A 17,313-nucleotide genomic window follows, 5' to 3' on the forward strand; every position below is an offset into this window, starting at 1 on the left:
TTTCTCCTAAGATCAGGACTGTGATAGGATGACATGTAATTATTTGTTTTCTTTTAAAGACTAGTAGAGACATCAGTTGACAGCCTTACCAAGATCATCAGTGATCAGGCGTTTGCCCTGCACAGAGTTCCGGCACTGGTTACTGGGCCGACTGCTGTTTCCTAGGTTAAACCGCACTCTCCACATGATAGGCTGCACGTGATCCTGGGCTTGAAGAAGTGTTCGATCTCTCACAGTCCTCTCTTCCTACAAGGAAAATAAAAGGCAGAATAAATAACTAGTTCATTTCTAGATACAATCATACAGAAAAACAAGACAGAATAGATACTTTACATGTTCCATTGCATAGCTTTTGTTCTTCTCACCAATGTGTCCCTTCACTAAGTTCACCATAGAAAAGGATTTTGGAAACTGAGTTTCAGACATATAAGGAACATGATTCATCAGGAGGAGAGTAATGAATCATTAACAATGGATGGAACCTGCTTGCTTTTTCAGTGGGAAGCCCCGCCCACTTTTTTGTCCAGGGTTCTCCAGCCCTCTCTTCAGTCCTCTTAAGGAAAGATAGTGGTCTAAGCTGAAAGGAGAGATAAAAATGGCTATGGACCTTTATATGAAGAAAATCAATAAAAAAAAGAGAAAAAGGAAGCCAATATGGTTCTCCAAACTAGTGGCGGAGAAAATAAAGGTGAAAGAGTTGGTGTTCGTGAAATATAAAAAAAAACCAAGAAGAGGAGTGCAGAAAGAACTACAGAGTGAAAATGAAAGAAGCCAAGAGAGAGATACGTCTGGCGAAAGCACAGGCGGAAGAACAAATGGCTAAAAATGTAAAAAAAGGTGAAAAAATTTTTTTCAGATATATTAGTGAAAGGAGGAAGATGAACAATGGAATTGCTAAACTAAAAGATGCTGGGAACCGATATGTGGAGAGTGATGAGGAAAAAGCAAATGTGCTAAACAAATACTTCCGTTCTGTGCTCACAGAAGAAAATCCTGGAGAAGGACCGAGATTGTCTGGCAAAGTTACACAAGAAAATAGAGTAGATTCTGTGCTGTACACGGAGGAGAGTGTTTATGAGCAACTTGAAAAACTGAAGGTGGACAAAGCGATGGGACCAGACGGGATCCATCCCAGGATACTAAGGGAGCTCAGAGAGGTTCTGGCGAGTCCTATTAAAGACTTGTTCAACAAATCTCTGGAGACGGGAGCGATCCTGGGGATTGGAGGAGAGCGGATGTGGTCCCTATTCATAAAAGTGGTCACAGGGATGAATCAGGAATTGAGTTCAAAGAAGCGTGGGATGAACACAGAGGATCTAGAATCAGAAAATAATATTAAAAATTGAACTAAGGCCATTACTGGGCAGACTTGCACAGTCTGTGTCTGTATATGGCCATTTGGTGGAGTATGGGCTGGGGAGGGCTTCAATGGCTGGAAGGGTGTAGATGGACTGGAGTAGGTTTTAACAGAGATTTCGGCAGTAGGAACCCAAGCACAGTACCGGGTAGAGCTTTGGATTCTTGCCCAGAAATAGCTAAGGAAAAAAAATTTAAATTGAATCAGGTTGGGCAGACTGGATGGACCATTTGGGTCTTTATCTGCCGTCATCTACTATGTTACTATGTTAGAGGACCACCCTACGCTCCACAAGTCTAGCACAGTGAAGGGGAAGGAAGGCCAAGCTGTTTCCCCTCACTGCATCGTAACCTGCTTCCTGTTTGCTTTTTCAGCAGGAAGCCCCGCCCAATTTTCATCCAGGATCCTCCAGCCCTCTCTTCAGCCCTTTTAAGGACTGCCGAGTAGGCAGGCCTTTCCTACCGACGGGCCTTTAGCCCTTCATGTGGACCAAGACAGGAAACTATACCATGCTACAGGACAATGCCACAGACGCTAGATCAGCTAACAAGACCATCCTCCTTGATCTTGTCCACAACACCTGGGATGCCCTTATGATCATGGAAACCTAGATCCTAGACAACAACAAAGTAACGCTAAGTGAACTGTGCCCTCCAGGGAGACGAAGTGGCTGCCATCATCAAAACCACCACCATGCCTAAACTAACTGACTCCATCATCCTCCCCATGCTAGAAGCCCTCATCCTACTATAAAGGCCCCCCCACTCCCCAGCAGAAGTCCTAGAAACCCTCCTTAAATTCATCACTAGACTATTCATCTGCCACAAACATGTAACCATCTTAGGAGATTTCAACTTCCCAAACTACCCCAACAGCTCTTTAATGAGTGCCGACTTCCTCTCCTCTTTAACAGCCTTGCGATTCCACCAAGCCGTAACCACCCCCACACACTCAGTAGGCAACACGCTGGACTTAGTCTTCATATATATAGACATGATTACAGAGCTCCAACAAGTGAGCTGTACCGCCAACCCAGTTTCATGGTCAGACCACCATCTCATCAAATTCCAACTCCCAAACAAAGCCATTCCAGCCCCACCGAGAGGCCCCATCCCAACCACCTAGTATAGAATCTCAAACTGAGTCAACCCAACAGATATGGCTGTGGGCATCCAAAACCTCAGCAAAACCTGCGTCCACCATCTCCACCCTATCGACCTAGCAGCCTCTACCTGGCACGCCGGGATCCAGTCCCTCTATGACACCCTTGCCCAGAAAAAAACTAAGCGCATAATCACTGACAAGCCTCCAGCCCCCTGGTTCACCAGTGACCTCCGATCCCTGAACAGAATTTTCAAGAAAGCAGAGAGGAAATGAGTCAAACACCCAAACGAGGAAGCAAAGACACACTGGAAAAGCTTATCAGCCACCTATAAATTTGCTATCCTGGAGGCAACATAAGAACATAAGAATTGCTGCTGCTGGGTCACACCAGTGGTCCATCGTGCCCAGCAGTACGCTCCTGCGGCGGCCCCTAGAAAAGACCAGTGCCCTAACTGAGACCAGCCCTACCTGCGTACATTCCGGTTCAGCAAGAACTTGTCTAACTTTGTCTTGAATCCCTGGAGGATGTTTTTCCCTATAACAGCCCCCAGAAGAGCGTTCCAGTTTTTCACCACTCTCTGGGTGAAGAACTTCCTTGCGTTTGTACGGAATCGATCCCCTTTTAACTTTAGAGAGTGCCCTCTCATTCTCCCATTACTCAAACATCCCACAAAAAGTCCCTAACATGTCCAGACACCTGTTTGCCCTGACAAACCAATTTTTCTCCAACACCCAAGGGAATAACCACAGTAACCCAACTGACCTTGACAGTGAGGCTCTCTGACTTCTTCCAGTCCAAAGTGCAAAACATCCACAACAATCTCGACACTGCCACCAACAACTCCCCTCTAAACCTAAACCTGACTCCCCAGGTTTGGACACACTATTCCAACTACACAAGGCCATACACACACAGACGTCCTTGAAACGTTGAAAGAACTCAGACCTTCCAGCACCATCCTTGACCCTTGCCCATCTAGCCTCCTACTGAAGACGCCATGGCTGAATTCATCTTCCCCATCATAAACTCCTCCCTTTCCACTGAGATGCCACTCAGCTGGAAATTGGCAATCATTAAACCCATCCTCAAGAAGCTCACCCTCGACCCTAACAACCTAAGCAATTACCGGCCGGTCTCCAACCTCCTAGAACGAATAATGCTCCACCGTTTGCAACCTTTCATAGAAAAATGAGCTGCCCTTTCCCCTTCTCAATCTGGCTTCCGTGCAGGCCATAAGCACAAAGTCAGTACTCCTAGACATAATTGACAACTAATCAATACTTGACAAAGGCAGCGATGCCTTACTAGTGCCACTAGACCTATGTGCTGCGTGTGACATCATTGCATCTGAGCATACGCTCCTGTCCGACAGTGATTTGTTCCAAGCTTTTCAAAACTGTGATAAAGTGCTGGGTTTTGAAAAGCCGTCCGGACCCCTGGACATGTCCTCAAAGGGAGGAAATCTTCAGGGAAATCCAGACGTCTGGTAACCCTAACTTGATTACTCTCGATGGAAAAGAAAGCTTATACCATACAATACAATTTCTACTTTATACTATACAATTTCTAGTTGTTCTTGTGCCCGAAGATCTCATGGTGTTTAGAGATAAGTCATCAAAGGAGCAAATAGTCCATGTAAAATTTTAAAGACTATACAGGCACATTTAAATTGAACTCTCTCAATTGAAACGGAAGCCCTAGTACCAGGTAACTATGATTTGGAATAATTTTCCCAATGTGCCTCCTCACTTTACATTTGTCCACGTTAAATGTCATCTGCCATTTGGACGCCCTAAGCAGGCGTGCATGCAGTTTTTCAGGTCTCATTCTGACAACTTTGAATTGTTTTGTGCCATTTATCGCATCTCCCCTGATCCTTTCCTGGCGGAGAAATTGTTGCACTCCTTTTTGTCATCTTCATCGCCTCTCTCTGTATCTTTTCTAATTCCTGGCATTACTGAAACACTGATTACCCATTTATGCCATGAGCAGAGAGAGATCGGGATGAATGGTGAAAGTGGGTTGTGCGCCCGAGTTTGCCCCTGAATAAGGACACGAAACGGGGTAACTGTGTAGGCCCTACCCCTGTCACAGAAGGATTAACGGCTCCTTCAAATTTTCTCAAAGATAAGCATTTTATTTTTCTCTCTCATCTTTTAGAACAGTGGTTCCCAATCCTGACCTGGAGGACCACCAGCTAGTCAGGTTTTCAGGATGGCCCTAATGAATATGCATGGAGCAGATCTGCATGCCTTCCACCTCCATTATATGCAAATCTCTCTCATGCATATTCATTAGGGCTATCCCAAAAACCCAACTGGCTAGTGGTTTTCCAGGACAGAGTTGGGAAACACTTTTTTAGAGCTCTCACTGAAAAATAAGGTTGTTTTAGTGATATATACAATATATATTTCTTGAAGTCTCCTTTCACATTAGAACGTTTTGCAAAATAATGATAGTAAAAATGATATATATTTGCAGGGTGCACATTAATGACATGAGGGGTAAAACCTATGGTGCACAACTGTTGTGGGGAAAAACCCTGGTGGATTCTTACAAAATGTTGTATATGAGTCTCCCCATAACTGAGTTGATCACTTCTTGCAAAAAGACACTTAGGGCTAGATCAGGGATCTCAAAGTCCCTCCTTGAGAGCCGCAATCCAGTCAGGTTTTTAGGATTTCCACAATGAATATGCATTGAAAGCAGTGCATGCACATAGATCTCATGCATATTCATTGGGGAAATCTTGAAAACCCGATTGGATTGCGGCCCTCAAGGAGGGACTTTGAGACCCCTGGGCTAGATCCACTAAACTTACCGATCGTGTACTGATGATCGAAAAAACAGTTTTACTATTTTTGCAATCGTTCCCCGAACCCTATCCGATTCACTAAACAGCTTCCCGATCAATCTTCTATCCGATCTGATCCACCCATGCAAATGAGGGGAAATGGCGTGCAAAAGTAGGAAGTGATTGATTCACTAAGCAGAAGAAGAAACACCGATTGGGTTTGCTGATCCAAAAAAAAAGCGATTGCAGAGGACCAGTTGCTTACTACGCTTGCCGACTCTCCTGCCCAGAATCGAGGTTACAACCCCATATCATATTGCCTTATCGGTTGTTCTGTATATTTACTATGTGTAAATTTGTTGCTATCCTTTCACTATGTATGTAAAATTGTAACCGGTTCTGGGTTCTTCTGGGAGGTTGGGCTAGAAAATTGACTAAATAAATAAAAATAAATAAGAATTCATTCCTGTTTTATATATTCTGTAAAACACGCATTGTGAGCCCGTGGTTTTAAGCCACAGGTTTAAAGCAGGTTCTGTTCGATAAATGTCCATCGTCTGGCTACAAATCATTCTTTTTTTTTAAATGTCCAACTCGTAGTTCCAGCAAAAGTAAACTGCAGCCACCCCTTCCCCTTTCTTTTGAGCTCTCTTGTGCTTTGCGAGCGGCGCATTCGACTCCCGCCAATGGCGTACAGGAATAAACTCTGCCCAAGAACAACATAGTGCGAAGCGCATGTGTAAATTGCATCAATAACCAACAAGAATACACTGCGCATGCGTTTCGATCGCTATAGGGCTTGCGTCCTGATCGGTCGCTGGGCAAAAATCGTCCAAGAACGATCCAGTCGGCAAGTTTAGTGAATCGGTTCTTTAGCCTTGTTATGCTTTGCAGAGGCGTTCTTTACGACAGCCACGTCAATATTTTTATTTATTCCATTTTCCATACCTTTCTCCCAGGGGAGCTCAGAATGGTTTACATGCATTTACTCAGGCAGTTGGTTTTTTTTTACCCCCCTCTGCATTCTTCAGGCTCGCTGAGCTTTGAATTTGTTTCATTAAAATTATGTCCTTGCAAAAGGTTCTTTGAAAGAACCTTTTCTTTCCAGGCAGTTAAACTAAGTTCATGGCTCGCCCAAATTGTGCTTGATGCCTCTTCTTATCTTGACTTTAGAAAGCAGATTAAAACTCTATTATTTAACAGGCCGAGCTCTTAAACATTATTATAATCTTTTAAGATTGTTGTACCCTCCTTGCATGGCATGTATGGATTTTTACATTATATTACATTAGTGACTTCTATTCCGCCTGTACCTTGCAGTTCTAAGAGGATTACAGTGTAAGATAGCTGGACATTTCCAGGAAGATACAAATCCTATATAATAAAAGGTTAAGCGGTGCTTGCGCTTTTAAAAAAGCGTGATCCCTGCCGCTGTGGTGTGTGATCCCTGGCCGTGTTCCATTTTAGAACCCGGCTGCAGGGATCACTCTGGCCACTCCCCCTCCTCCCGCCCTCACTCAGCAGCCTGAAGCGCAGGCAAGCTCTCTCCCTGCCCGCGTCTGCGAACACAATGGAGCTTCAACTCACCAACCGCCGCCGTCGCTGCTCCTCCTCTTCCAAAGCAGCCTGCTATCATAGCACGGGATCGCGTCAGAGGGAACATGCCACCGAGTTGGAGAGCGGCCTGCGAGGTTCGCTAAAGCCAGCCACGATCGTAGGCTGCTTTGAAGAGGAGCAGGCCAGAAGACGCCGGGATGGAGGGAGGGTAAGAATGGGGTCAATACAGGGGGGGGGCAGGGGGAAAGGGGGCTGCTTTGGGGGGGAGGGGTGGACAGATAGCTGTGCTCGGGAGGGGTGGGAGGGGGAAGACAGAAGGGGCCATGGAGAGACAGGGAGAGGGAAAGGGGGCTGCTTTTTTTTTGGGGGGGGGGAATGTGCTGGGGACACACAGCTTTGCTGTGGGGGGAAGACAGAAGGAACCATGGAGAGATAGGGAGAGGGAAAGGGGGCTGCTTTGGGGGGGGAAGTGTGCTTGGGACAGTCAGCTTTGCTCTGTGGGGGGGAAGACAGAAGGGGCCATGGAGAGGGAAAGGAGGTTGCTTTGAAAGGAGGGGTGTGCTTGGGGCAAACAGCTTTGCTCTGGGGGAGGAAGACAGAAGAGGGCCATGGAGAGACAGGGAGAGGGAAAGGGGGCTGCTTTGAGGGGAGGGGTGTGCTTGGGGCAAACAGCTTTGCTCTGGGGGGGAAGACAGAAGGGGCCATGGAGAGACAGGGAGAGGGAAAGGGGGCTGCTTTGGGGGGGGGAAGTGTGCTTGGGACAGTCAGCTTTGCTCTGGGGGGGAAAGACAGAAGGGGCCATGGAGAGATAGGGAGAGGGAAAGGGGGCTGCTTTGAGGGGAGGGGTGTGCTTGGGGCAAACAGCTTTGCTCTGGGGGGGAAGACAGAAGGGGCCATGGAGAGACAGGGAGAGGGAAAGGGGGCTGCTTTGGGGGGGGGGAAGTGTGCTTGGGACAGTCAGCTTTGCTCTGGGGGGGAAAGACAGAAGGGGCCATGGAGAGACAGGGAGAGGGAAAGGGGGCTGCTTTGAGGGGAGGGGTGTGCTTGGGGCAAACAGCTTTGCTCTGGGGGGGGGAAGACAGAAGGGGCCATGGAGAGATAGGGAGAGGGAAAGGGGGCTGCTTTGAGGGGAGGGGTGTGCTTGGGGCAAACAGCTTTGCTCTGGGGGGGAAGACAGAAAGGGCCATGGAGAGACAGGGAGAGGGAAAGGGGGCTGCTTTGAGGGGAGGGGTGTGCTTGGGGCAAACAGCTTTGCTCTGGGGGGGAAGACAGAAGGGGCCATGGAGAGACAGTTAGGGAGAGGGAAAGGGGGCTGCTTTGGGGGAAGGTGTGTGCTGGGGGAGACAGAAGGACACAGACAGCGGCCAAGAAGAGAGAGATAAAGAAACACAGACAGACACATCTATTCTAGCACCCGTTAATGTAACGGGCTTAAAGACTAGCAACAGTACAAGATAGCTGGACATTGCCAAGAAGTTGCCATTTAGGGGACGCTTACACAGTAGATGCAAGGGAATTGCAGAGTAAGGGTGTTGAATAGAGGGAAGAAGAGGTTTAGGGTTGGTTTCGTGATAGGGTCGGGGGGGATACAAGTAGGCATTGAACTTGTTGAATTCAATGATTTGCATCGCTTGTATTTCTACTAATGGTTGTGAACCGCCTACGAGTTCCTGGGTTTGGTGGTACAGAAAATAAAAGTCTTCTTCTTCTAATTCCCTTTACCTGTTTGAAGGTGTTGCCCAGAAAGTAGATGAGGGACAGTCCGAAGAGAAGCCCCAGGACCCAGCGTTTCCTCAGAATCCTGCGCCATATCATGGGCGCCAGGCTCCGCATCCCCCGCCCGGGCCCCGCCAGAGGCCGCTTCAAAGCGACGTCCCGTCCCCGGAGACGAAGGGCAGAACGACAGGAGGGGGTGCAGCCGAGAAGCTCATAGCGAGCGGCCGCCCCCGCCCCATGCCCTCCGCCCCCTCGCTGAGGAAAAGCCCGCCAGCCGCACGCGAGCTGGGCGGGAAAGGAGTCGGGCGCCGGGACGCTACCCCCGGCGCGAGCGCGGCTCTCGCGCCTCTCCTGCCTCCCGATTGGCGGCGGGAAGGTAGCGCGAGAAGACGCGGGCCTACGTGCGCCGCGTTCCGACGAGATGACGTCAACGGACGGCGCCCGGGAGGCGAAGGGTTTGAGGGGCTGCAGCGGCGGGGAAGGTACGCGGCTGCCAATCCCGACCAGCTACACTCGGGCGCGCACCGCAAATTGCCATGCAATAGACTGCACGAGTAGGTTTCTATAGCGCGGAAAGACGTACATTTTCACCTACAACAGACGGTCCCTGCTCCGAAGAGCTTACACTCTAATTTAGGTATCTGACAGCAGTGAGGGGGGGGGGTTTGTTAAGAGTTGAAAGCAGTTTCCAAAAAGGGGGCCTTTAGCTGGCATTTGAACGCTGCCGGGGACGGAGTCTGCAGTTGGCCTAGCTTTGCAATTTATAGCATTGGAGCATGTTCATTCGCTGTAGTCCAGGGATCTCAAAGTCCCTCCTTGAGGGCCGCAATCCAGTCGGGTTTTCAGGATTTCATGAGATCTATGTGCATGCACTGCTTTCAATGCATATTCATTGGGGAAATCCTGAAAACCCGGGACTTTAAGATCCCTGCTGTAGTCCTATATAGAAACAGAGAAACATGAAGGCAGTGGAGCAGCTAATGCAGGGGTAGGGAACTCCGGTCCTCGAGAGCCGTATTCCAGTCGGGTTTTCAGGATTTTCCCAATGACTATGCATTGAAAGCAGTGCATGCACTTAGATCTCATGCATAGTCATTGGGGAAATCCTGAAAACCCGACTGGAATACGGCTCTCGAGGACCGGAATTCCCTACCCCTGAGTTAGTGCATGCTTACCGCAGCAACAAAAAAAGGGGCTTACTGCGGGGTGCACTCAGGAGTCGTACAGGAACTTTGCTTGTGTGCACACAGCCCTCACCTGGGCTTGGACTGCGTGAATCATTTCATCTAACTACATTGCTGGTTAACATGTGAGCCCTTACCGCCTACATAATGGGTGACGGCAAGAGTTTATACACTAATGAAAATTAGCACTTGGTCATTAATGGGGAAAAAAAAAAAATTGGCCATTTAACCCTGGTGTTAAAATAAGGCCTTAGTGCGTGGGAATGACCTGCAGCGAACCAACACCCAATACCTCTGAATCCACTGCCATGGCGCTAGAGACTGGTGGCGCTGCTGCAGAGAAGGGGTGGGGGGGGGCGGCCAAAGGAAGGGGAGCCGGGCACAGGCAGGGAACGGGAGGGAGGGAAAGAGATAGAAAGACAGGCACACAGACAATGGCCAACGAGAGAGAGAGAGACAGAAAGACACACAGACAGCGGCCAAGGAGAGAGAGAGACAGAAAGACAGACAGTAGCCAACGAGAGAGAAAGAGACAGACGCACAGACAGCGGCCAAGGAGAGAGAGAGAGACAGAAAGACACACAGACAGCGGCCAAGGAGAGAGAGAGAGACAGAAATATAGACAGACAGCAGCCAATGAGAAAGAGAGAAAGAGACAGAAAGACACACAGACAGCGACCAAGGAGAGAGAGAGAGACACAGAAATACAGACAGACAGCGGCTATTGAGAGAGAGAGAGAGAAAGACAGAAAGACACACAGACAGCGGCCAAGGAGAGAGAGACAGAAAGACACACAGGCAGTGGCCAAGGAGAGAAAGAGACAGAAAGACAGACAGACACACAGACAGCGGCCAAGGAGAGAGAGAGAGACTGGCCAACGAGAGAGAAAGAGACAGAAAGACCCACAGACAGCGGCCAAGGAGAGAGAGAGACAGAAAGACATACAGACAGTGGCCAAGGAGAGAGAGAGACAGAAAGAGACAGAGGCCAACGAGAGAGAGAAAGAGACAGAAAGACGCACAGACAGTGGCCAAGGAGAGAGAGACAGAGAGCGGGCTTAAAGACTAGTATTGAAAATATTATAATGCAGTACAATTTAACCTTTATACATATGTGTGTGTGTGTATATATATATATATATATATATATAATGTATATTATGTATTGGATGCAGGTTTGAAAAAAAAATGTGAAAACTTGAGTGCAAATCAAGGGAAACCATTTATGATTTTGTTTATAAATATGTTTCCTATACTTTTGATTTTTTTTCTTTACTTATTCTTGGGTTTGTGTTTTTGTTAGTTATCCTTGTGAAGAGGAAAGCAAAAACTCAGCTCGCATGCTTTTTCTTTCTCTTCATGTTCTCTTCTTTTAGCCTTTTACCACGTTTTTAATTTTGGTATACTGCTCTATGTAAATCTCTTCATAAAGTGCTTCTTTTGCAAAACTGCAGTTGTGATTTCACATAGCAAATGCATTGAAGCCCATTCAATTACTATCGGCTTCGGTGCATTTGCTGCAACAGAATTGCTACCACGGCTTTGTAAAAGGGGCCCTAAGGCAGTTGAGAAATCCCAATAAATACATTTATGCTCCCAGCTTCTGTAAACTACAGAATTGGCTTCTTTCTACAGCCCTGCAACAAGTTTCAGGAATTTAATTTTAGATCTCTGGATACTTGCCATGTTTCAACCTCTTTTATCTTATAACAGCATAATAATGCACAGCATGCAAATAATCTTGAGTACAGTTTAGGTAAGACTTCTTTGCCATTATCATTGAACATCAAAAACTGACTAGCTCAAACAATGCCAATGTACGATGCAAATACAAAAATTAAAGGCTATTGTTAAATTACGCGATGACCAGAACAGAGCTAGCGAAATGCAACATATGTTCTCGTATATTGCCTGTTGGACACAGTGCAGTGCTCGGCCTTTAATTGTGTGGCAGCCATGAGGTCAGAAATATGGTCGCTCCATTGCAAGATTGCCCCATTGAAGGACAACATGCAGTAGTATGCTTTCTTTAGGCAGAGGGAGTGAAACCGTCTTATATTGATTCAGTATGGACATTGCACCATGAATCAATCGAAGGTTTATGAGTGGGTAAAAAGGTTTAAAGAACAGAAGAATTGCCGCTGCTGGGTCAGACCAGTGGTCCATTGTCCCCACAGTCCGCTCCCGCGGTGGCCCCAACCGAGACCAGCCCTACCTGCATATGCTCCAGTTCAGCAGGAACTCGTCTAACTTTGTCTTGAATCCCTGGAGGGTGTTTTCCCCTATGATAGCCTCCGGAAGTATGTTCCAGTTTTCCACTACGCTCTGGGAGAAAAAGAACTTCCTTAGTTTGTACGGAATCTATCCCCTTTTAACTTTAGAGAGTGCAGGAAGAACAGGTGTAACCGATGAAGGTCATTCTCGTCACCCATCAACATTGTGCACAAAGAGCACATTGACAGGGTAGATGCTTTGATTAGTAAAGACAGATAACAGTGTCTCAATTGGCTGCAGATTTTGATAACAGCTATGGATGTGTGTTTGCCATAATGCATGATGATTTGGGATACAGGAAAGTCTGTGCACGATGGGTTCCCAAATAGCTTACTCATCTGCACAAGCAGTAGCGTTGTGACCTAGTTCCTGAGATGGTAATCTGGAGAGAATTGTCACCTGTGACGAGCAATTGGTGCATCACTGCAACCCGGAGAGCAAAAGACAAAGCATGATGAAGTAAAGGAAGTGGTGCTCACCTGGCTTCTGGAGCAGCCACAAAACGGCTTTTCTGCAGGAATACAGAAGCTAGTTAAACAGATGCATCATCTTGCATGGGGACTATGTGGAAAAGTGATATGTTCAGTTGCTCACAGTTACTTCTATTAAAGCCGTTAAATGTATTTTGCCTTTACTTTTTGATTTGAATATTTCATTGCACGGGGACAATTTTTCCTGATAGGAAAGTAGGCAAGAATGGGGTCAGCTGGTGACTACAGACACCAACCAAAGGCAGAGCAACTTTAAAAATACTTGATGGCATCCCTGAGATTTCAACTGAAGTAATCTGCTTTTCTGTAGGAAAGCAAAAGGAATTCTAATTGGCAGCAGTAACATTAAGGGTCTATGAAAAGTGTGAATGTCTAATATCCAGCACTAGCCTAAAATCTCCCTCCTGGAACTGGATAACTTGACAAACTCTGTTAGGGCTGGTAAAAAAACAATGTCACTCAGTGGCAGACTTTCTGGTTTCCCCTTCTGGTATGGGTTGTGGCTACCCATTTTGAGGTAAACTCCTGGGCCACTATTGAGGAGCAAACATTATGTGGTAGGAATGGAGCATATAGGCTGAAGGGCCTAGGTGGCTTCAGTTGGCTAGCACAGTGCTACATGACAGATGGTTAAGAGTTGAAATTTGAGCAGTACTTGCTGCCAGCGGCTTTGGGAATTGAGGAGGAAGATTTCAGGGAGGGGAAGAAAGGATGAAGAGAATATTTATCATTAAGGAAAATAAGATTTTATTGAGCAACACAACAATAGAAAGAGTCATGCAAAAACAGCTCATTAAAGTATCTCAGACAAAACATTCCACCCAACTCTACCCCCACACGCAGGATCCCCAGTGGCACCAAAGGATAACAGTAGAGTTGAAGAATGAAATGTCCATCAACAATTCTGGATTAGGTTCCTTGCCACCGAGGTCAAAGTGTTCCTAAAGGGTTCCTATATGGATTGAAACCAGAGTCCAAGCATAGAGTCTTTATCTGTGATATCTCTGCGCTCCCAGGAAGGATAGTGAGCATCTGTCTTCCCTACTGATGAATGGTTGGCACAACAGAATCCAGCCAAGTCCTCAAGATACGCTTAAGTGTGGTCAGCAGGGACCAGTGGAGAATGGCACCACGCCTCTTCGTCCTAGGAAAAGAAGAAGTGAAGATACCAAACAAAAACAGAGGGTTCAAGCGAATAGTGACTTTCCAGATAGATTGTACAAAACCAATCATCTTTTCCCAAACTACTACTATAGATGGACAAGGCCAAAACATGTGACCCAGGTTGCTTCTAAGAAGCCACACCTGGGGCATACAGCATCGATTCTAGTCTGAGTTTCATGGCATGTGCTCTCTTAGGAGATACATAAAGACGAAGTAACACCTTGTACTGCATTTCCCAATAAGTCATATAATGCTGAAGACCACTCAGGCGCTTCAGGGCTGTGATATTTATCATTTAACCTTTTAGCTTTTTGAATTTAAGTAGTTTCATGGCTAATTTTAATACTTACATCATTGATTTAACACTCAAAGGAGGTAATTCTCAAAAAGTTGCCTAAAGTTAGACATCTGAAGTGTTTGCTATAAGTGCAAATTCTATAGTGCCAATTGCGCATGTAGGCCTCTGTTACTATCGTTAAGTCTGCAGTTAGGCTCTGAATTTTAGGTGTACCATGCAGCCACAAATTGGCTAGCTCAGGAGTGTTGTAAATGGGCATCCCTAACTGCTGTCAGGCGTGGAACTCAGCATAGTAACATAGTAACATAGTAGATGACGGCAGATAAAGACCCGAATGGTCCATCCAGTCTGCCCAACCTGATTCAATTTAAATTTTTTTTTTTTTTCTTCTTAGCTATTTCTGGGCGAAAATCCAAAGCTTTACCCGGTACTGTGCTTGGGTTCCAACTGCCGAAATCTCTGTTAAGACTTACTCCAGCCCATCTACACCCTCCCAGCCATTGAAGCCCTCCCCTGCCCATCCTCCACCAAACGGCCATACACAGACACAGACCGTGCAAGTCTGCCCAGTAACTGGCCTAGTTCAATCTTTAATATTATTTTCTGATTCTAAATCTTCTGTGTTCATCCCACACTTCTTTGAACTCAGTCACAGTTTTACTCTCCACCACCTCTCTCGGGAGCGCATTCCAGGCATCCACCACCCTCTCCGTAAAGTAGAATTTCCTAACATTGCCCCTGAATCTACCACCCCTCAACCTCAAATTATGTCCTCTGGTTTTACCATTTTCCTTTCTCTGGAAAAGATTTTGTTCTACATTAATACCCTTTAAGTATTTGAACGTCTGAATCATATCTCCCCTGTCTCTCCTTTCCTCTAGGGTATACATATTCAGGGCTTCCAGTCTCTCCTCATACGTCTTCTGGCGCAAGCCTCCTATCATTTTCGTCGCCCTCCTTAGCATTTCAGTGCTAAGCACAGCCCTGAGTTATCCATGCCCCTCCCTTGTTCACCCCCACCCCTAGCCATTGCACGCTAAAGAAATAACGCACAATGGTTATAGAATGCTAAATAGTCGAACTAGCAAAGCCGGCAACACTTCTTCTTACAGTTGCCTTAGCACCGGATAAAAACTGGCCATTAAGACTTTTCTTTAAAAATAAACAAAAAAACTTTCTAGGGTATAAAATACAAATGTATCCAGACCTGTCACGAGACACACAAAAACGTCGACGCGAATTTCTCTTGTTAAAGCCAGGTGTTATAGCTCTTGGGGCGACTTATTTTCTTCGTCACCCATGTAAATGTGTGATCGTGTATCAAAAGCAAAAATATGTTTTCTTTGATCCTAGCCAGCTGACAACCTTCTTGTCAGCGGCTCGACTGATTGACTTCCTGTCTCAGCCAATATAGTTCTTAATTTTTAATTTTTACTTCTTTGTTATTTTCGCTGATTCTACATTTTGGACCCATTTTGAGGACTTGAGTTAAAGTTATGATAATTTGGGTTATTAGATTATAATCGGATTTGTAAATTTATTTCCTGTCTAACTTTATCTTTCTGTACAAGTGGATACTTGATATATTATTGAAAAATGATAAATAAATAATAAAAAATATATTAAAAAAAGGAATACTAAGTAGTCCTTGTACTAAGGTGCAGTAGCTGTTTTTGCATTTGCTAAATGCTTACGCGTGACAACGTGTCCAAAGGATATAATGGATGCGTTCGCACGCGCTAAAACAGCTAGCACGCCTTAGTAAAAGGACTCCTAAGTGCTGTTATATTGTTACTTCAAACTAGTGTCAATTAGTCAGCTAACCCAATTATTTAATTGGTCTTAATTTCTAAATTCGGTACTAATTGATATGAAGTCATAAGTGTTGTGCAATTTTATGCCCTAAGCATGAAAATGGATGCATGAGATTATAGAAATAAGGGGAAAGGTTTTTCTGGGCTCTGCTTCCCTCACCCTCCTGTACTGTAATACTAGTTGAGTTCCCGGGTTCTTTGATATTTAATTCTTGCTAATTAAATCCTGTTTTACAAATTTTTATTTTTTAGGTTTTGAAGAAAATGCAAAGACGCCACAGTAGCAACACAGACAGCCTCCCCCCTGAAAGGTAAACTTCTTAAGAGGTGTGCCCTGCCTTTGGATTCCATAGGGTTGTTAAGTGATCAGTTGCCGTTATTTCATCCCTCATAAATTTAAAGTTATTTTTCATGATTTACCCTGTAAAAGTTGGCTTTATTTGAAAGAGACTCGCCTCGTATATTTATACTATGTAGGTATTTAAACGTCTCTATCATTTCTTCCTTCTCCCACCTTTCCTCTTTGGCTGTTCCCAAACACCTTATGATGTAGTCCAGTGTATCTCAAACTGTCTGTCTCCTGAGATGTCAGGTGTGCCGCGGTACACTGGGGAGGAGGAGAGGTGCCGGTGCCAGCGGACTGCTTACAGGACGTGCCTCTCGTGGTGAGAGGCACGTCCTGTAGGCAGTCCGCTGGCACCTATCCTTCTCTCTGGCTGTCTTCCCTTCTGGCACCCCTCCCTAGCGTCTCAGGGCCCGCCTGGAGGGCCTTCACACACACGCGGATTGCGATATCCACGCCCTTCCAGGTGCCTCGAGCCAGGGCCACGACCTTTAGTGTGCAGCAGCTTGAGAAAGGTTGAGGGACACTGACGTAGACCATCAACCATTTTAGTAGCCTTCCTCTGGACCAACTCCATACTGTTTATATCTTTTTGAAAGTGCAGTCTCCAGAATTGTATATAATATTCTGAATGAGGTCTCACCAGAGTCTTATACAGGGGCATCAGTATCTCCTTTTTCCTACTGGCTATCCCTCTCCCTATGCACCAGTCCAGGCAGGAAGGGTCCAAAGTCAATGAAACTATGGATAGGATACAGGTAATGGAAGGCACTGGTCATTGAGCCAGGAGAGATCTCTATGCTGTTCCAGTGAGATGGCTGAACTGAGTTCTAAAGAGGCAGTGGGTTGACTATAGTTTCAAGTTTCAAGTTTATTAAAATATTTTTTTGACCACTTAATCTAATTTCTAAGCGGTTAACATAATAATATGACATGAAAACAAGTTATACAGTTACATTGAGACATATATTAAAACAGGGAAAATGGGTATAGTCAGAGAAACTAATTAAACTCTGGAATTTGTTGTCAGAGAATGTGGTGAAAGTAATTATCTTAGCAGGGTTTAAAATAGGTTTGGATAATTTCCTAAAACAAAAGTTCAGAAGCCATTATTGAGATGGCTTGGGGGATGCACTGCTTATTCCTAGGATAAGCAGCATAAAATCTTTTTTACTCCTTGGGATCTTGCCAGGTATGTGACATGGGATGGCCACTG

At 45.8% G+C, this 17,313-nt stretch overlaps 2 protein-coding genes across 5 annotated transcripts in view; one reads left to right on the top strand and one right to left on the bottom strand.

The window, feature by feature from the left end:
* LOC117365347 (UPF0454 protein C12orf49-like) overlaps positions 1–8,865 on the bottom strand; it is a 35,391-nt gene extending 26,526 nt beyond the window's left edge. Inside the window, exons 1-2 of the mRNA XM_033955686.1 lie at positions 8,536–8,865; positions 90–246 (exon numbers count right to left, since the gene is read on the bottom strand). Of these exons, the coding sequence (XP_033811577.1) occupies positions 90–246; positions 8,536–8,646 (268 nt within the window). The 5' untranslated portion in view covers positions 8,647–8,865. The remainder of the gene's footprint in view (positions 1–89; positions 247–8,535) is intronic.
* Positions 8,866–8,888: 23 nt separating this feature from the next.
* Positions 8,889–17,313, top strand: part of LOC117365346 (RING finger and transmembrane domain-containing protein 2-like) — a 76,110-nt gene continuing 67,685 nt past the window's right edge. Inside the window, exons 1-2 of one of the 4 annotated variants that reach the window (XM_033955684.1) lie at positions 8,889–9,011; positions 16,007–16,065. In XM_033955684.1, the coding sequence (XP_033811575.1) occupies positions 16,019–16,065 (47 nt within the window). In that variant the 5' untranslated portion in view covers positions 8,889–9,011; positions 16,007–16,018. Of the gene's footprint in view, positions 9,167–16,006; positions 16,066–17,313 lie in introns of those variants that run through there. The other 3 variants (XM_033955683.1, XM_033955682.1, XM_033955685.1) reach the window with 3 other exon arrangements.

The sequence above is a fragment of the Geotrypetes seraphini genome, chromosome 8 (genome assembly GCF_902459505.1).
Source record: "Geotrypetes seraphini chromosome 8, aGeoSer1.1, whole genome shotgun sequence".
Taxonomy (NCBI): Eukaryota; Metazoa; Chordata; class Amphibia; order Gymnophiona; family Dermophiidae; genus Geotrypetes; species Geotrypetes seraphini.